Source organism: Salmo trutta, chromosome 38, assembly GCF_901001165.1.
Source record: "Salmo trutta chromosome 38, fSalTru1.1, whole genome shotgun sequence".
Lineage (NCBI taxonomy): Eukaryota > Metazoa > Chordata > Actinopteri > Salmoniformes > Salmonidae > Salmo > Salmo trutta.
In genome coordinates this window covers 30,195,862-30,209,555 of record NC_042994.1, presented here as the reverse complement: position 1 = coordinate 30,209,555, position 13,694 = coordinate 30,195,862, and the positions used below count along the sequence as shown (strand labels likewise).

Below are 13,694 nucleotides of genomic sequence, written 5' to 3'. Positions count from 1 at the left end.
TTATATTTCTATGTATGTATGCAGTTCTGTCCTTGAGCTGTTCTTGTCTACTAATGTGCTGTATTATGTGTCATGTTTTGTGTGGACCCCAGGAAGAGTAGCTGCTGTTTTTGCAACAGCTAATGGGGATCCTAATAAAATACCAAATATACACAGGTTGAAACCAACAAGCTTGTCAGTTCCAATCCCAGTCACACCTTTTGTTTTCCAACTTTATCGAACATTCGTAACTAATCCCATGTCAAATCTACTGCTGTTCTAATCTAACCTTCTGACTGGCGCTGGGATAGGGAGGGTAAGGTCACAGGTGTGGAGTCTCCCTCCTGCTGGGGAGGACTAAACTACTAATCTACCTTCTGACTGTTGATGGGATAGGGTAAGGTCACAGGTTATAATCTTGCTGATGCCCAATCTCAAAACGATTTGTCAGTTTGTCATTGCGGTAAAAACACATTTCACTCATATTGTTAGTCAATGTCTTTTTTATTTTTTATTTACAAATTTGGGAGTAATAGATAACTGAATAACTCTACATGTACACCGGCACAGCAATAAAGAAAATGTAGTCTTTTGAGGAAACCCAAAACGACAAGATACTATTCCCATAGGACTCTGGTCAGATGTAGTGCACTATATGTCCTAGAGAATAGGGTTCCATTTGGGACTACGACTGTAGCTTTATATATACACACATCCTAGTGAATAGGGATCCATTTGGGACTACGACTGATTATAGCTTTATATGTTCTAGTGAATAGGGTTCTATTTCAGACTACGACTGCAGCTTTATATATAAACACATACTACCGTTCAAAAGTTTGGGGTCACTTAGAAATGTCCTTGTTTTTGAAAGAAAAACACATTTTGTCCATTAAAATAACATCAAATTGATCAGAAATACAGTGTTGACATTGTTAATGTTGTAAATGACTATTGTAGCTGGAAACGGCTGATTTTGTATGGAATATCTACATGGGCCCATTATCAGCAGCCATCACTCCTGTGTTCCAATGGCACGTTAGAGCCAGTTTGCGCTGTTCTGTGAAAGGAGTAGTACACAGTGTTGTACGAGATCCTCAGTTTCTTGGCAATTTCTCACATGGAATAGCCTTCATTTCTCAGAACAAGAATAGACTGACGAGTTTCAGAAGAAAGTTTGTTTCTGGCCATTTTGAGCCTGTAATCAAACCCACAAATGCTGATGCTCCAGATTCTCAACTAGTCTAAAGAAGGCCAGTTTTATTGCTTCTTTAATCAGGACAACAGTTTTCAGCTGTGATAACATAATTGCAAAAGGGTTTTCTTATGATCAATTAGCCTTTTAAAATGATAAGCTGGGGTTAGCTAACACAACGTGCCATTGGAACACAGGAGTGATGGTTGCTGATAATGGGCCTCTGTACGCCTTACGTAGATATTCCATTAAAAAAAGAAGGAAAAAAAGCTGTTTCCGGCTACAATAGTCATTTACAACATTAACAATGTCTACACTGTATTTCGGATCAATTTGATGTTATTTTAAAAATGGACAAAAAAAAAATGCTTTTCTTTCAAAAACAAGAACATTTCTAAGTGACCCCAAACTTTTGAACGGTAGTGTTCGTCCTAGTGAACAGGGTGGCATTTGGGACTAAGGCTGCAGATTTGTTTATACCTGGTTCTAATAGAAGTCCACAATCTGATTGTACCCACATTTTCAGACATAAGTCTACACATGGTATTAAAATGTGTCTCTTATCTGTCCGCTGTGTCCACATTGTGACCAGATTTCCTGGTCCCTACCTGAATGCAAGTTATTTGACAGGTAATAATATTTGAAACACATTGATGCTGCCTACCTGAGTTATTTGACACATTGATGCTATAAGTCAAATGGTGACACCTGTCAAGGATTTTAGAGGGTCGGAATAATTATGATGATTAAAAATGGTTCCACTGTCCAGATCCATCTGCACAATGTGTGCCTGAATACCTCCGGGGGTAGGCAGGAAGATCTGATCACAATGTGTCCTTTGATTGTTTACACCAGTCTTAAAATGTGGTCACAATCAGAATGTGGACAAGATCAGGACAAAAGGACGCATGTTAGAACCTGGTATAAAATAGATATTTAGAAACGTCCTAAATGTATAATCAAGTCAACAACATAACAATTCAGCTTGTAAATGCTAGGGGGAGGGGGCGGGAAATCTAACAAATCAGGGTCAACACATTCAAATAATTTCAAGAAATATAGCTTTGAAATTGGCACCATGTTACAACACTCAGCAACGAACAACCCATATTAATAACAATATAGAATAATGATAATGATAATAATAATATAAGCTATTAACCCTTTACACTCATACCCGTATATAGGTTGAAATTAGAACACAATGGCTGTTCAGTAACATGTTATCAATGTGGCCTAATGTACAGAAAATATAAAATCGACAGTAATATTTGGGTTCAGTCTTGTGTCAGGTGAACTGTTGTGTCCTCAACTTTTTTCTTTCAATTGCTACCATGCTGTTCATATTTAATCTGTAAGACATTTCCATTTTACCCAAGGCCTGGTGTGATTGGTTGATGGACAGGTCATTCAACCCCGAGGCCTAGGGTGATTGGTCGCTCGAGGGCTGGAGTATCTCCTACATGTGTTTTCATGTGTTTTACCAGGCACCTATGATAGGAGAACCTCTCACCACATGGATCACACCTATAGGGCTTCTCTCCTGTATGTGTTCTCATGTGTGTAGCCAGAGTATCTGACCTGGGAAACCTCTTCCCACACTGACCACAGCTGTAAGGCTTCTCCCCAGTGTGTGTAAGCTGGTGCTTCTTCAGTGCCCCGGAGCGAGCAAAGCTCTTCCCGCACTCAGAGCAGTGGTAAGGTTTTTCCCCGGTGTGCGAGCGCTGGTGTAGAGTCAGGCTTCCCGATTCGGCAAAACTCTTCCCACACTGGTCACAGACGTATGGTTTCTCTCCTGTGTGTGTCCGCTGGTGTGTTTTGAGCTGAGTCAGGGTGAGGAAGTTCTTGGGACAGTCGGCGCAGTGGTGAGTCTTCTCACCGTTGTGTGTTCTCATGTGTGCATTGTAGATGTCTAGAGAGTAGTAGCCCTTACCACACTGCGGGCAGAGGTGAGACCTCACTTTAGCATGCGTCTGTTGGTGTACTTTCAGGTGGCCCATTTGGGAGAAACTCCTCCTGCACTGGGAGCATTGGTAAGGCTTCTCTCCAGTGTGAGTCCGCTGGTGTGCTTTAAACGTGGCCCTGTGGCTGAACGTCTTCCCACAGTGCGAGCACTGGAAAGGTTTCTCTCCTGTGTGAATCCTCTCGTGGCTTTTCAAGCCTGATTGTTGGCGGAAGCGCTTCCCACACTGGAAGCAGAGGTGAGGTTTCCCTCCGGTGTGGATTCTCTGGTGAGTTCTGAGGTCTGCCGACGAGGTGAAACTCTCCTCACACTGATCGCAGCCATAATTTGTTTCTCCAGTGTGGAACCGCTGGTGTAATTTCAGACTATATTTTGACGAAAATCTTTTCTCACACAGTAAGCAGCTGTAAGGCTTCTCTTCTGTGTGGGTTCGCTTGTGCGATAACAGCTGACTTGAGGTACAAACGCTTATCCCACAGTCTGAACAGCTATTAGGCTTCTCGCCTGTGTGTCTTTGCAGGTGTACTTTAAAATGGCTTGAATAACGAAAACTCTTCCCACATTGATCACAGTTATAAGGTTTCTCTCCTGTATGGATTCTCTGGTGTTTTTTTAGTTCTGATGAAGATTTGCAACTCTTCTCACAGTCAGAGCAGCGGTGATGTTTCATCCCTGTGGGTCTCCATTCATGTTTCTCGAGGTGTTCTGATCTGGAAATACTTTTCTCTGCCTTGTCAGCACCAGGATGTTGTTGAGGCGCCCCAGAGGAACCAGGATAGTCAAGTCTCTTTCCTGTGTCAATGAAACAATTTATAAAACAGTGAATACAGTGTAAGTCTTCATCATAAACTATCAGTCCTAGAGAAATTGAATCACACAGCTGTGTTGTCAAAACAATATTGCTTCCTCCTCCAGACCACATTATTAACACACCAACACACCCCTTAACCCTCCAGACCACATTATTAACACACCCCTTAACCCTCCAGACCACATTATTAACACATCAACACACCCCTTAACCCCCAGACCACATTATTAACACACCCCTTAACCCCCCAGACCACATTATTAACACACCCCTTAACCCCCCAGACCACATTATTAACACACCCCTTAACCCCCAGACCACATTATTAACACACCCCTTAACCCTCCAGACCACATTATTAACACACCCCTTAACCCTCCAGACCACATTATTAACGCACCAACACACCCCTTAACCCTCCATACCACATTATTAACACACCCCTTAACCCCCAGACCACATTATTAACACACCCCTTAACCCCCAGACCACATTATTAACACACCCCTTAACCCCCAGACCACATTATTAACACACCCCTTAACCCTCCAGACCACATTATTAACACACCCCTTAACCCTCCATACCACATTATTAACACACCCCTTAACCCCCAGACCACATTATTAACACACCCCTTAACCCCCCAGACCACATTATTAACACACCCCTTAACCCCCAGACCACATTATTAACACACCCCTTAACCCTCCAGACCACATTATTAACACACCCCTTAACCCTCCAGACCACATTATTAACGCACCAACACACCCCTTAACCCTCCATACCACATTATTAACACACCCCTTAACCCCCAGACCACATTATTAACACACCCCTTAACCCCCAGACCACATTATTAACACACCCCTTAACCCCCAGACCACATTATTAACACACCCCTTAACCCTCCAGACCACATTATTAACACACCCCTTAACCCTCCATACCACATTATTAACACACCCCTTAACCCCCAGACCACATTATTAACACACCCCTTAACCCCCCAGACCACATTATTAACACACCCCTTAACCCCCCAGACCACATTATTAACACACCCCTTAACCCTCCAGACCACATTATTAACACACCCCTTAACCCCCAGACCACATTATTAACACACCCCTTAACCCTCCAGACCACATTATTAACACATCAGCACACCCCTTAACCCCCAGACCACATTATTAACACACCCCTTAACCCCCAGACCACATTATTAACACACCCCTTAACCCCCCAGACCACATTATTAACACACCCCTTAACCCCCCAGACCACATTATTAACACACCCCTTAACCCTCCAGACCACATTATTAACACACCCCTTAACCCCCAGACCACATTATTAACACACCCCTTAACCCCCCAGACCACATTATTAACACACCCCTTAACCCCCAGACCACATTATTAACACACCCCTTAACCCCCAGACCACATTATTAACACACCCCTTAACCCCCAGACCACATTATTAACACATCAACACACCCCTTAACTCTCCAGACCACATTATTAACACATCAACACACCCCTTAACCCTCCAGACCACATTATTAACACACCCCTTAACCCTCCAGACCACATTATTAACACACCCCTTAACCCCCAGACCACATTATTAACACACCCCTTAACCCCCAGACCACATTATTAACACACCCCTTAACCCTCCAGACCACATTATTAACACACCCCTTAACCCCCAGACCACATTATTAACACACCCCTTAACCCCCCAGACCACATTATTAACACATCAACACACCCCTTAACCATCCAGACCACATTATTAACACACCCCTTAACCCCCCAGACCACATTATTAACACACCCCTTAACCCCCCAGACCACATTATTAACACACCCCTTAACCCCCAGACCACATTATTAACACACCCCTTAACCCCCCCAGACCACATTATTAACACACCCCTTAACCCCCCAGACCACATTATTAACACACCCCTTAACCCCCAGACCACATTATTAACACACCCCTTAACCCCCCAGACCACATTATTAACACACCCCTTAACCCCCAGACCACATTATTAACACACCCCTTAACCCCCAGACCACATTATTAACACACCCCTTAACCCCCAGACCACATTATTAACACACCCCTTAACCCCCAGACCACATTATTAACACATCAACACACCCCTTAACCCTCCAGACCACATTATTAACACACCCCTTAACCCTCCAGACCACATTATTAACACACCCCTTAACCCCCAGACCACATTATTAACACACCCCTTAACCCTCCAGACCACATTATTAACACACCCCTTAACCCCCAGACCACATTATTAACACATCAACACACCACTAAATCCCCAGACCACATTATTAACACACCCCTTAACCCTCCAGACCACATTATTAACACACCCCTTAACCCCCAGACCACATTATTAACACACCCCTTAACCCTCCAGACCACATTATTAACACACCCCTTAACCCCCAGACCACATTATTAACACATCAACACACCCCTTAACCCCCAGACCACATTATTAACACACCCCTTAACCCCCCAGACCACATTATTAACACATCAACACACCCCTTAACCCTCCAGACCACATTATTAACACACCCCTTAACCCCCAGACCACATTATTAACACACCCCTTAACCCCCAGACCACATTATTAACACACCCCTTAACCCTCCAGACCACATTATTAACACACCCCTTAACCCCCAGACCACATTATTAACACATCAACACACCCCTTAACCCCCAGACCACATTATTAACACACCCCTTAACCCCCAGACCACATTATTAACACATCAACACACCACTAAAACCTCCTACTTACTTTGATCAGTCAAATCTCCCTCTTTATCTCCTCCTCTCACAGTTCCACTCAGCCCCGTTGTTTTCCTGCAGTCATCCAGCCACACAGACGCCCTCTTCAGACCCCGCAGTAAGGCGCTACCGGGAGAGGCGCAACCCAGGGACTGGAGAGAGGAAGGCGGCAAAGTAGGCTTGTCCTGGAAATCCAAAAAATAGAGACAGAAATAGAGACTAGATGAAGCAGGGAGGAAAACACTCCTGCCTGTAAAGAAGTGGTCACCATGCCGGTACCATCAGGCAAGTAAAAAAAAAAGCACATTATTTCAATTTATGTGTGCCTCGCAAGTAATACAACAACTTATCTATTTTATCATAGCTCAAGTTTTGAAATATAATATGGTCTGAGAAGAACAATATTGGCAGGCCAAACATAGCCAAAATGTTGTGATAATGTATTAAGTCTCCTGCACAGACTACAGAACTGGTTTTATTAGGTTCATGTTGCACAGGCGGACATTTTTCTTGGGCATGTTTAAAAAAATCTGAGCACTAGATCTCCGCTGGCATTTTAGCACTGAACGTGATCTTGACTCAGAAAAGGAAGGTGGGAATTTTGAAATCTCAAGTCTTTCCTTGATTCCTCAATCGGGCTATTCTGCCTCCTCAAAAAGCATTGGAGGAAAAAGTCCAAGAGGAGGAACCTCAGATATTCTCCTCCAATGTATGTAGAGTATAGAAGGAGTCTGAATCAAGAAGAATCCAAAACAGACTGTTGAGAACCAGAAACACTTTCTGACTGGGATGTACTCACACCACTCTCCCTCTGCTCTGGAGTGTGGCTCTCTGGAGATGACTCCGCCTCCAGCCTGTTGCTAGGAAACCAATCCTTGTCCTGCATGTCCCATTCCTCGCCGCAGGTTGTAGCATCGTCTTCATCAGACTGGCTGGGACTCATGGGTGCCACAGTAGATTCTTCATGTATCTTTCTGATGTCATCTTTCAGTCGGAGTAACCAAGACATTCCCTGCTCCTCCGATTTGACTGAATCTGCATTTTCCCACATTTCCTCCATGATTTTACGTCGCAATGAGCGATGGTGCTTTCCTTTAACTTGAGAGACATCTATTCCACAACGTTCACACAGGTAAAGTATATTGTCCTTAGTTAGAGTAAATAAACTCTGTTCAATTTCATCCAACAATGTTTCCTTCTCTCCACTCATGTTGTCCTGCTGTTGGGAACAACAAGAATGCAGTCAATGGCAAGACAGCAGGAAGTCCATACACTTTAGATGACCTGTAGTAGAAGAAGACAGCAGGAAGTCCATACACTTTAGATGACCTGTAGTAGAAGACAGCAGGAAGTCGATACACCTGTAATAGAAGAATGATACATTACAACACAGTATTGACAGTGTAATATGATTATTTCCGACATTTACTAGTGTTCTCTTCTCATCACCTAATGCAACTACTGTAGATCAAGGTGTAGGCTGATCCTAGATCAGCCACAAGAGGCTGCCACTATTTGTGAGATTCAGATGTTTGTTTGGAATTTTTTGATGGCTAGCAAAATGACAAGAAGAAATGCCAAGTTTGTCGACTACACAACGAAGGGACTTGTTTAATACATTTAGATTCTTCATGTCAAGGTAAGTGAGTGTCCAAGGCCCCTTTATGAGAGAGCAGTATTTCCTTAGTCTGTATGTTTATGTAATGTTTTCATTATTAATGTTAGTCTCCTAGTCCACAAGAACCGTTCGCCAGCTAACGTTATCTAGCAGCAACGTTAGCTTCCCTGGCAACGGACCCGCTAGCAGCAACTTTAGCTAGCAGCAACGTTAGCTTCCCTGGCAACGGACCCGCTAGCAGCAACGTTAGCTTCCCTGGCAACGGACCCGCTAGCAGCAACGTTAGCTTCCCTGGCAACGGACCCGCTAGCAGCAACGTTAGCTTCCCTTGCAACAGACCCGCTAGCAGCACAGCGTATGAGAAACATAGAACTGCGCAGGGAAAATGCTTTATTTTGAGCCCTTTCATTGGCAAACCCTTTGGAAACGTGTCATTTTACACAATTCAATTATAAAGGGGGTATTCATGAACTGCCGCCTGCCTACAATAGCGTATTGTGGCATCCTCTCCTGAAAACATTTCCCGGGAACTCAGAGATCTCCGTGGCTCAGTTGGTAGAGCATGGTGCTTGCAACCCGCACGAAAATTGTATCCACTCACTACTGTAAATCGCTCTGGATAAGAGCATTTGCTAAATGACAGAAATGTCAAATGTAAATCCTGAACACCCATCTCCAGTAGTTGCTTTACAAGCGTTGGAGAGATTACGTCAAGACAGGGAGGGGTTGATCTACCAGAGTTATTTAATTAAAAGACGACTGGACAATATATACAATATCAAGATTTTATGGGCATATATAGTACCAGTCAAAAGTTTGGACACACCTACTCAAAGGTTTTTCTTTATTTTTACTATTTTCTACATTGTAGATTAATAGTGAAGACATCAAAACTATGAAATAACACATATGGAATCATGTAGTAACCACCAAAAAAAGTGATAAACAAATCAAAATATTTTTGATTCTTCAAAGTATCCACCCTTTGCTGTAGCGTTAAGATTTCCCTTCGCTGGAACTAAGGGGCCTAGCCCGAACCATGAAAAACAGCCCCAGACCATTGCATTCTCCTGGCATCCGCCAAACCCAGAGTCGTCCGTCGACCTGCCAGATGGTGAAGCGTAATAAATCACTCCAGAGAACGTGTTTCCACTGCTCCAGAGTCCAATTACACCACGCCAGCCGTCGCTTGGCATTGTGATAACACATCATCACCCACAAGCGATAACGCATCATCACCCACAAGCGATAACGCATCATCACCCACAAGCGATAACGCATCATCACCCACAAGCGATAACACATCATCACCCACAAGTGATAGGCTAATATTGTCACATATCAGAATATTCTTGATGTAATGTTGTCTTTACCTATACTAAATAATATGTGTGTGAAATTTGTTTTGATTTAGAATGGACCATTATCGTGAACCTGTCTAGGAACAGGGGCAGCTGGAAAAAATACATGTCATCTATGCACTTAAATAGCGAATGGAGGATGCTTTTCCCTGTGGTTTATTTTCATACCAGCCAGGTGGGCTGTACTCCTGTTGTAAAGAGAAGCAATGTGCTTAATATTAGGAAAGTTTATAAATATAGTAGGCCTAGCCTATAGAAAGCTGATGGGCTATTAAAAAGAGGAGGATCATAATTTATTCATCATCATTTGTCACAATAAAGAAAGTTAGGCAAAAGACAAATCCACCTCTGCCGAACAAATCCTATATCTGCCGTTTCCATTACACATGTCAAATCCTATATCTGCCGTTTCCATTACACATGTCAAATCCTATATCTGCCGTTTCCATTACATGTCGCAATGATTTTGCCTAATCTCTTGCCAATTTAATGACTATGTGGCTATATTTAGGGAGATTTCAGAACCCTCCAGTTGACTTTTATTGGTAAACGGTGCTAGCGACAAATTCAACTACATTTCAGGCTGCCTTTGAAGATTTCTATGGTTTGGATAGCATTTAGGGACTTCTCCCACTCAATTCCGCCGTAAACGAGAGCTGGAGAAGCAGAAAATAACAAATGGGAGGGGGTAGAAAACGCTACGTCAGGGAACGCAGTTGTGCTGCAATAAGGCAAATTGGTTCTGTGACGTCACCACGGCAACGTTAAAACGTCATCTAGCGACTAATCAAGGACACAACAGTCCGGCACAGTTGACACGTTATAATAACCATAAAACACAGAAATGGCTCCAATAGTTTTTCCGCCATTCAGTTTTCACATGGTGAATAAAAATGAAAAGTAATTGTGTGTTGGTGTAGGCTCAACTTGGCATGACGCTTTGATAGCCGTGTAATTATCTTAGTGCAAGGTGAATTTGATCAAAATATTAGCCTCAATTTGCTCTCCAAAAGTAGCAATGCTAATTATTGATAACAGTGACTTTGTCCATTAGAGATTTGTGAGGTTATAAAACGTCACGCCAGGGTAAGACTACACAAAGTAGTTCTGTCTTCCCTGTGGCTCAGTTGGTAGAGCATGGTGTTTGCAACGCCAGCATGGTGTGTGCAACGCCAGGGTTGTGGGTTCGATTCCCACGGGGGCCAGTACCAAAAAAAAGGCCTGAAATGAGATGTATGCATTCACTACTGTAAGTCGCTCTGGATAAGAGTGTCTGCTAAATGACTAAAATGTAAAATCCCAGATGCACAAATTCAGGGTGAAAAAAAGTATTAAACCATTTCCGGGTTTTATGACTATGAGTGCCACAGTATGAGTCATAATACCCAGAAAACCTGGGAAATGGTTCCACTCATTTTTCCCCACAGGGGATTTTAGAACCACTTCAAATAAGGGTTGTGTTTTGTGTAGACTTACCCTGCGTGACGTTTTGATAACAGTGTAAATCTCTCTAGGACAAGGAGACTTATCAATATAGTCGCCTGTATTTACCCCCTAAAAATGTAACGCTAGTTAGCTGCTAATGTGGAAGGAACTATAAATGCCATGATGATCTGGGCGAGCGTGCCGAATTGATGCAAAAGTAATTATATCTGGATTAGCTAATGCTAGCTAAATGTAGTAATTACATTTCTTTAAATTGACAATTCTGTGAAATGTCTTGTGCAAGTTTTAAATTGACACAATACCTGTTAGCACAGGTGTCAGCTAGCTATGACATGAAGTTAGCTTGCAGGGACTTGTAGTCCTGCATATCTACTTTGATACGAATTATTATTTGAAACTAAGAGTAAATAGAGCAGAATATATTGATAAGTCATCTTGTCCTAAAGAGATTTACATGGTTATCAAAATGGTACGCCTACAAGAAACAAAGCCCTTATTTTAAGTGTTTCTAAAAATCCCTTATGGGAAAAGTGAATGGTGGAAAAACGTTCCTTGTTTGACCGCTAGGTTTTATGTGTATTGTGACTCATATGGTGGCACTCTAGCTAATCTTACTTAAAAATAGTTGGCAACACCCATGTCACGTCAATATTGCCGCAACCAAATCAACTGCTTGCGGCATTTCACAACGTCGTTTAAAGGCATCGACATGAAAATAAAACTGTATGGTTGATATGACCCACTCTTCTTTGCAACGGCGCATTATCTGCCTAGCTAACGTGTAAAGCTAAGTTCACCAAGGACTAGTTAGTAACAACAATGTTTGTGTGACAGTCACACTGCAGTGTTTATTTGCGCATCACAAAACTGGAATTGGTATTGTCATATGAAAACTGAAAACCCAGCTACGTCCTCCATAGGTGCACAAAAACATCCGGTTGTAGAACATAAGTTAGCCAACTTACCAGGTACCTTGTAGAAAACAGCTAACGTTATGTAGCTACCAAGCGTCTGCCCACCGTTTTTTTTCCCCCATGTGGAAAAGGTAGATAGCTAGCTACCCATATCTCTTCAGTTTCAGCTAATGATCCTTTACGTCAAAACAAAGTTAACCTGTGGATATTGTATTTTGTTGATTAAGAGGAGAATATATCGCTTGTATGCTACTACACGACCCTGTCAGGTACTATCTTTCGCAGCCACTTCCGCTTTGACTGACGTTGTTACGTTCAGTCACGCAGGCCACAGCAATCGATTATCGACATAACTATTTTGACTAAATGCATGGATGACGCTTCGTGTAACTGTAATCTTACACTTCAGGTAAAACTTGATGCATTTTTATTTGTTCACTGAAAGAAAGGAATTCCAAAGTTCATAAGATATTTGTATTTGATCTTTTTATAAAGTGATATGTATTTACTATAATCATGTATTACATTTTAATTAAAATATGGACTATTAATATAACATTGCTGAAACACTGGCTCCGTTCATGTAAAAGAGCCGGCTCATTTGGCTCGAAAACGGCTCTTCGTTCAAAATACTTAAATCAACCTAGAACCATAAGATAATTTTTTTGCTAATCTCCAATGTAAAGCGCAAAAAGTAGGCTACCATTATGTCAGATCATGAAATGCGCCTTAAAATATATATTTTTTACCTGGCCAAATTATTAGATCTCTTTTTAAAGCACTGCAAAAATCAGCTTGGTGCCCTCTCCCCACTATTTGTTTATTCACCCTCTTTATCTAAATATTTAGTAAATTATCTGCAGATAATTGTTGTTTTGAGCTCCTAAAGCAGTAGCAGCAGCATGCAAACCAGGGAGCCAAATGAACATATCTTTCACCTATGAGATTTGGTTCACGACGTTCATCAATCAATATGTTGCATGCGTCAACCAATGGTTCTGTGCTGGTCATCCACTGGAAGATTGCTGTAGAGTGGAGTCTAGTGTCCAGAAGCGACTTCAACATTCATTTTCTGGATTCAGGTTGATTTAAACATCGGTTTAAAACCGCTTAAGGATCGGACCCTTCTTACCAAACCACATGACTTTTGTTTTGGAGGTGTTCAGAACAAGGTTAAGGGTAGAGAAAGCTTATTGGACACTAAGAAAGCTTTGTTGTAGAGTGTTCAACACAAAATCCGGGGAGGGGCCAGCTGAGTATAAGACTATCATCTGCATATAAATAGATGAGAGAGCATCCTATTGCATGAGCTATGTTGTTGATGTAAATTGAGAAGAGCGTGGGGCCTAGGATTGAGCCTTGGGGTACTCCCTTGGTGACAGGCAGTGGCTGAGATGGCAGATTTTCTGACTTTATACACTACACTCTTTGAGAGAGGTAGTTAGCAAACTAGGTGAAAGACCCCTCAGAGACACCAATACTCCAATACTCCCACAAGAATGGAATGGTCTACCGTATCAAAAGCTTTGGCCAAGTCAATAAAAATAGCAGCACAACATT

At 42.3% G+C, this 13,694-nt stretch overlaps 1 protein-coding gene across 1 annotated transcript; it reads right to left on the bottom strand.

The window, feature by feature from the left end:
• Positions 1 to 2,494: 2,494 nt before the first annotated feature.
• Positions 2,495 to 12,462, bottom strand: LOC115177646 (zinc finger protein 883). Its single transcript, XM_029738581.1, has 5 exons — positions 12,186 to 12,462; positions 8,080 to 8,156; positions 7,595 to 8,011; positions 6,806 to 6,980; positions 2,495 to 3,929 (listed from the first exon to the last, which is right to left on the bottom strand). The coding sequence occupies exons 3-5, from the start codon at positions 8,003 to 8,005 to the stop codon at positions 2,581 to 2,583; spliced, it is 1,935 nt and encodes a 644-aa protein (XP_029594441.1). The 5' UTR covers positions 8,006 to 8,011; positions 8,080 to 8,156; positions 12,186 to 12,462; the 3' UTR covers positions 2,495 to 2,580.
• Between the last annotated feature and the right edge of the window lie 1,232 nt (positions 12,463 to 13,694).

What these genes read in the sequence shown, in the direction of transcription:
- LOC115177646 (XM_029738581.1), bottom strand. Translation starts at nt 8,005, where the DNA reads ATGAGTGGAGAGAAGGAAACATTGTTGGATGAAATTGAACAGAGTTTA. An exon ending in CAGAGCAGAGGGAGAGTGGT is followed by an intron (nt 6,981 to 7,594) that starts GTGAGTACATCC and finishes TTGGATTTCCAG; the next exon opens with GACAAGCCTACTTTGCCGCC. An exon ending in GGGAGATTTGACTGATCAAA is followed by an intron (nt 3,930 to 6,805) that starts GTAAGTAGGAGG and finishes TCATTGACACAG; the next exon opens with GAAAGAGACTTGACTATCCT.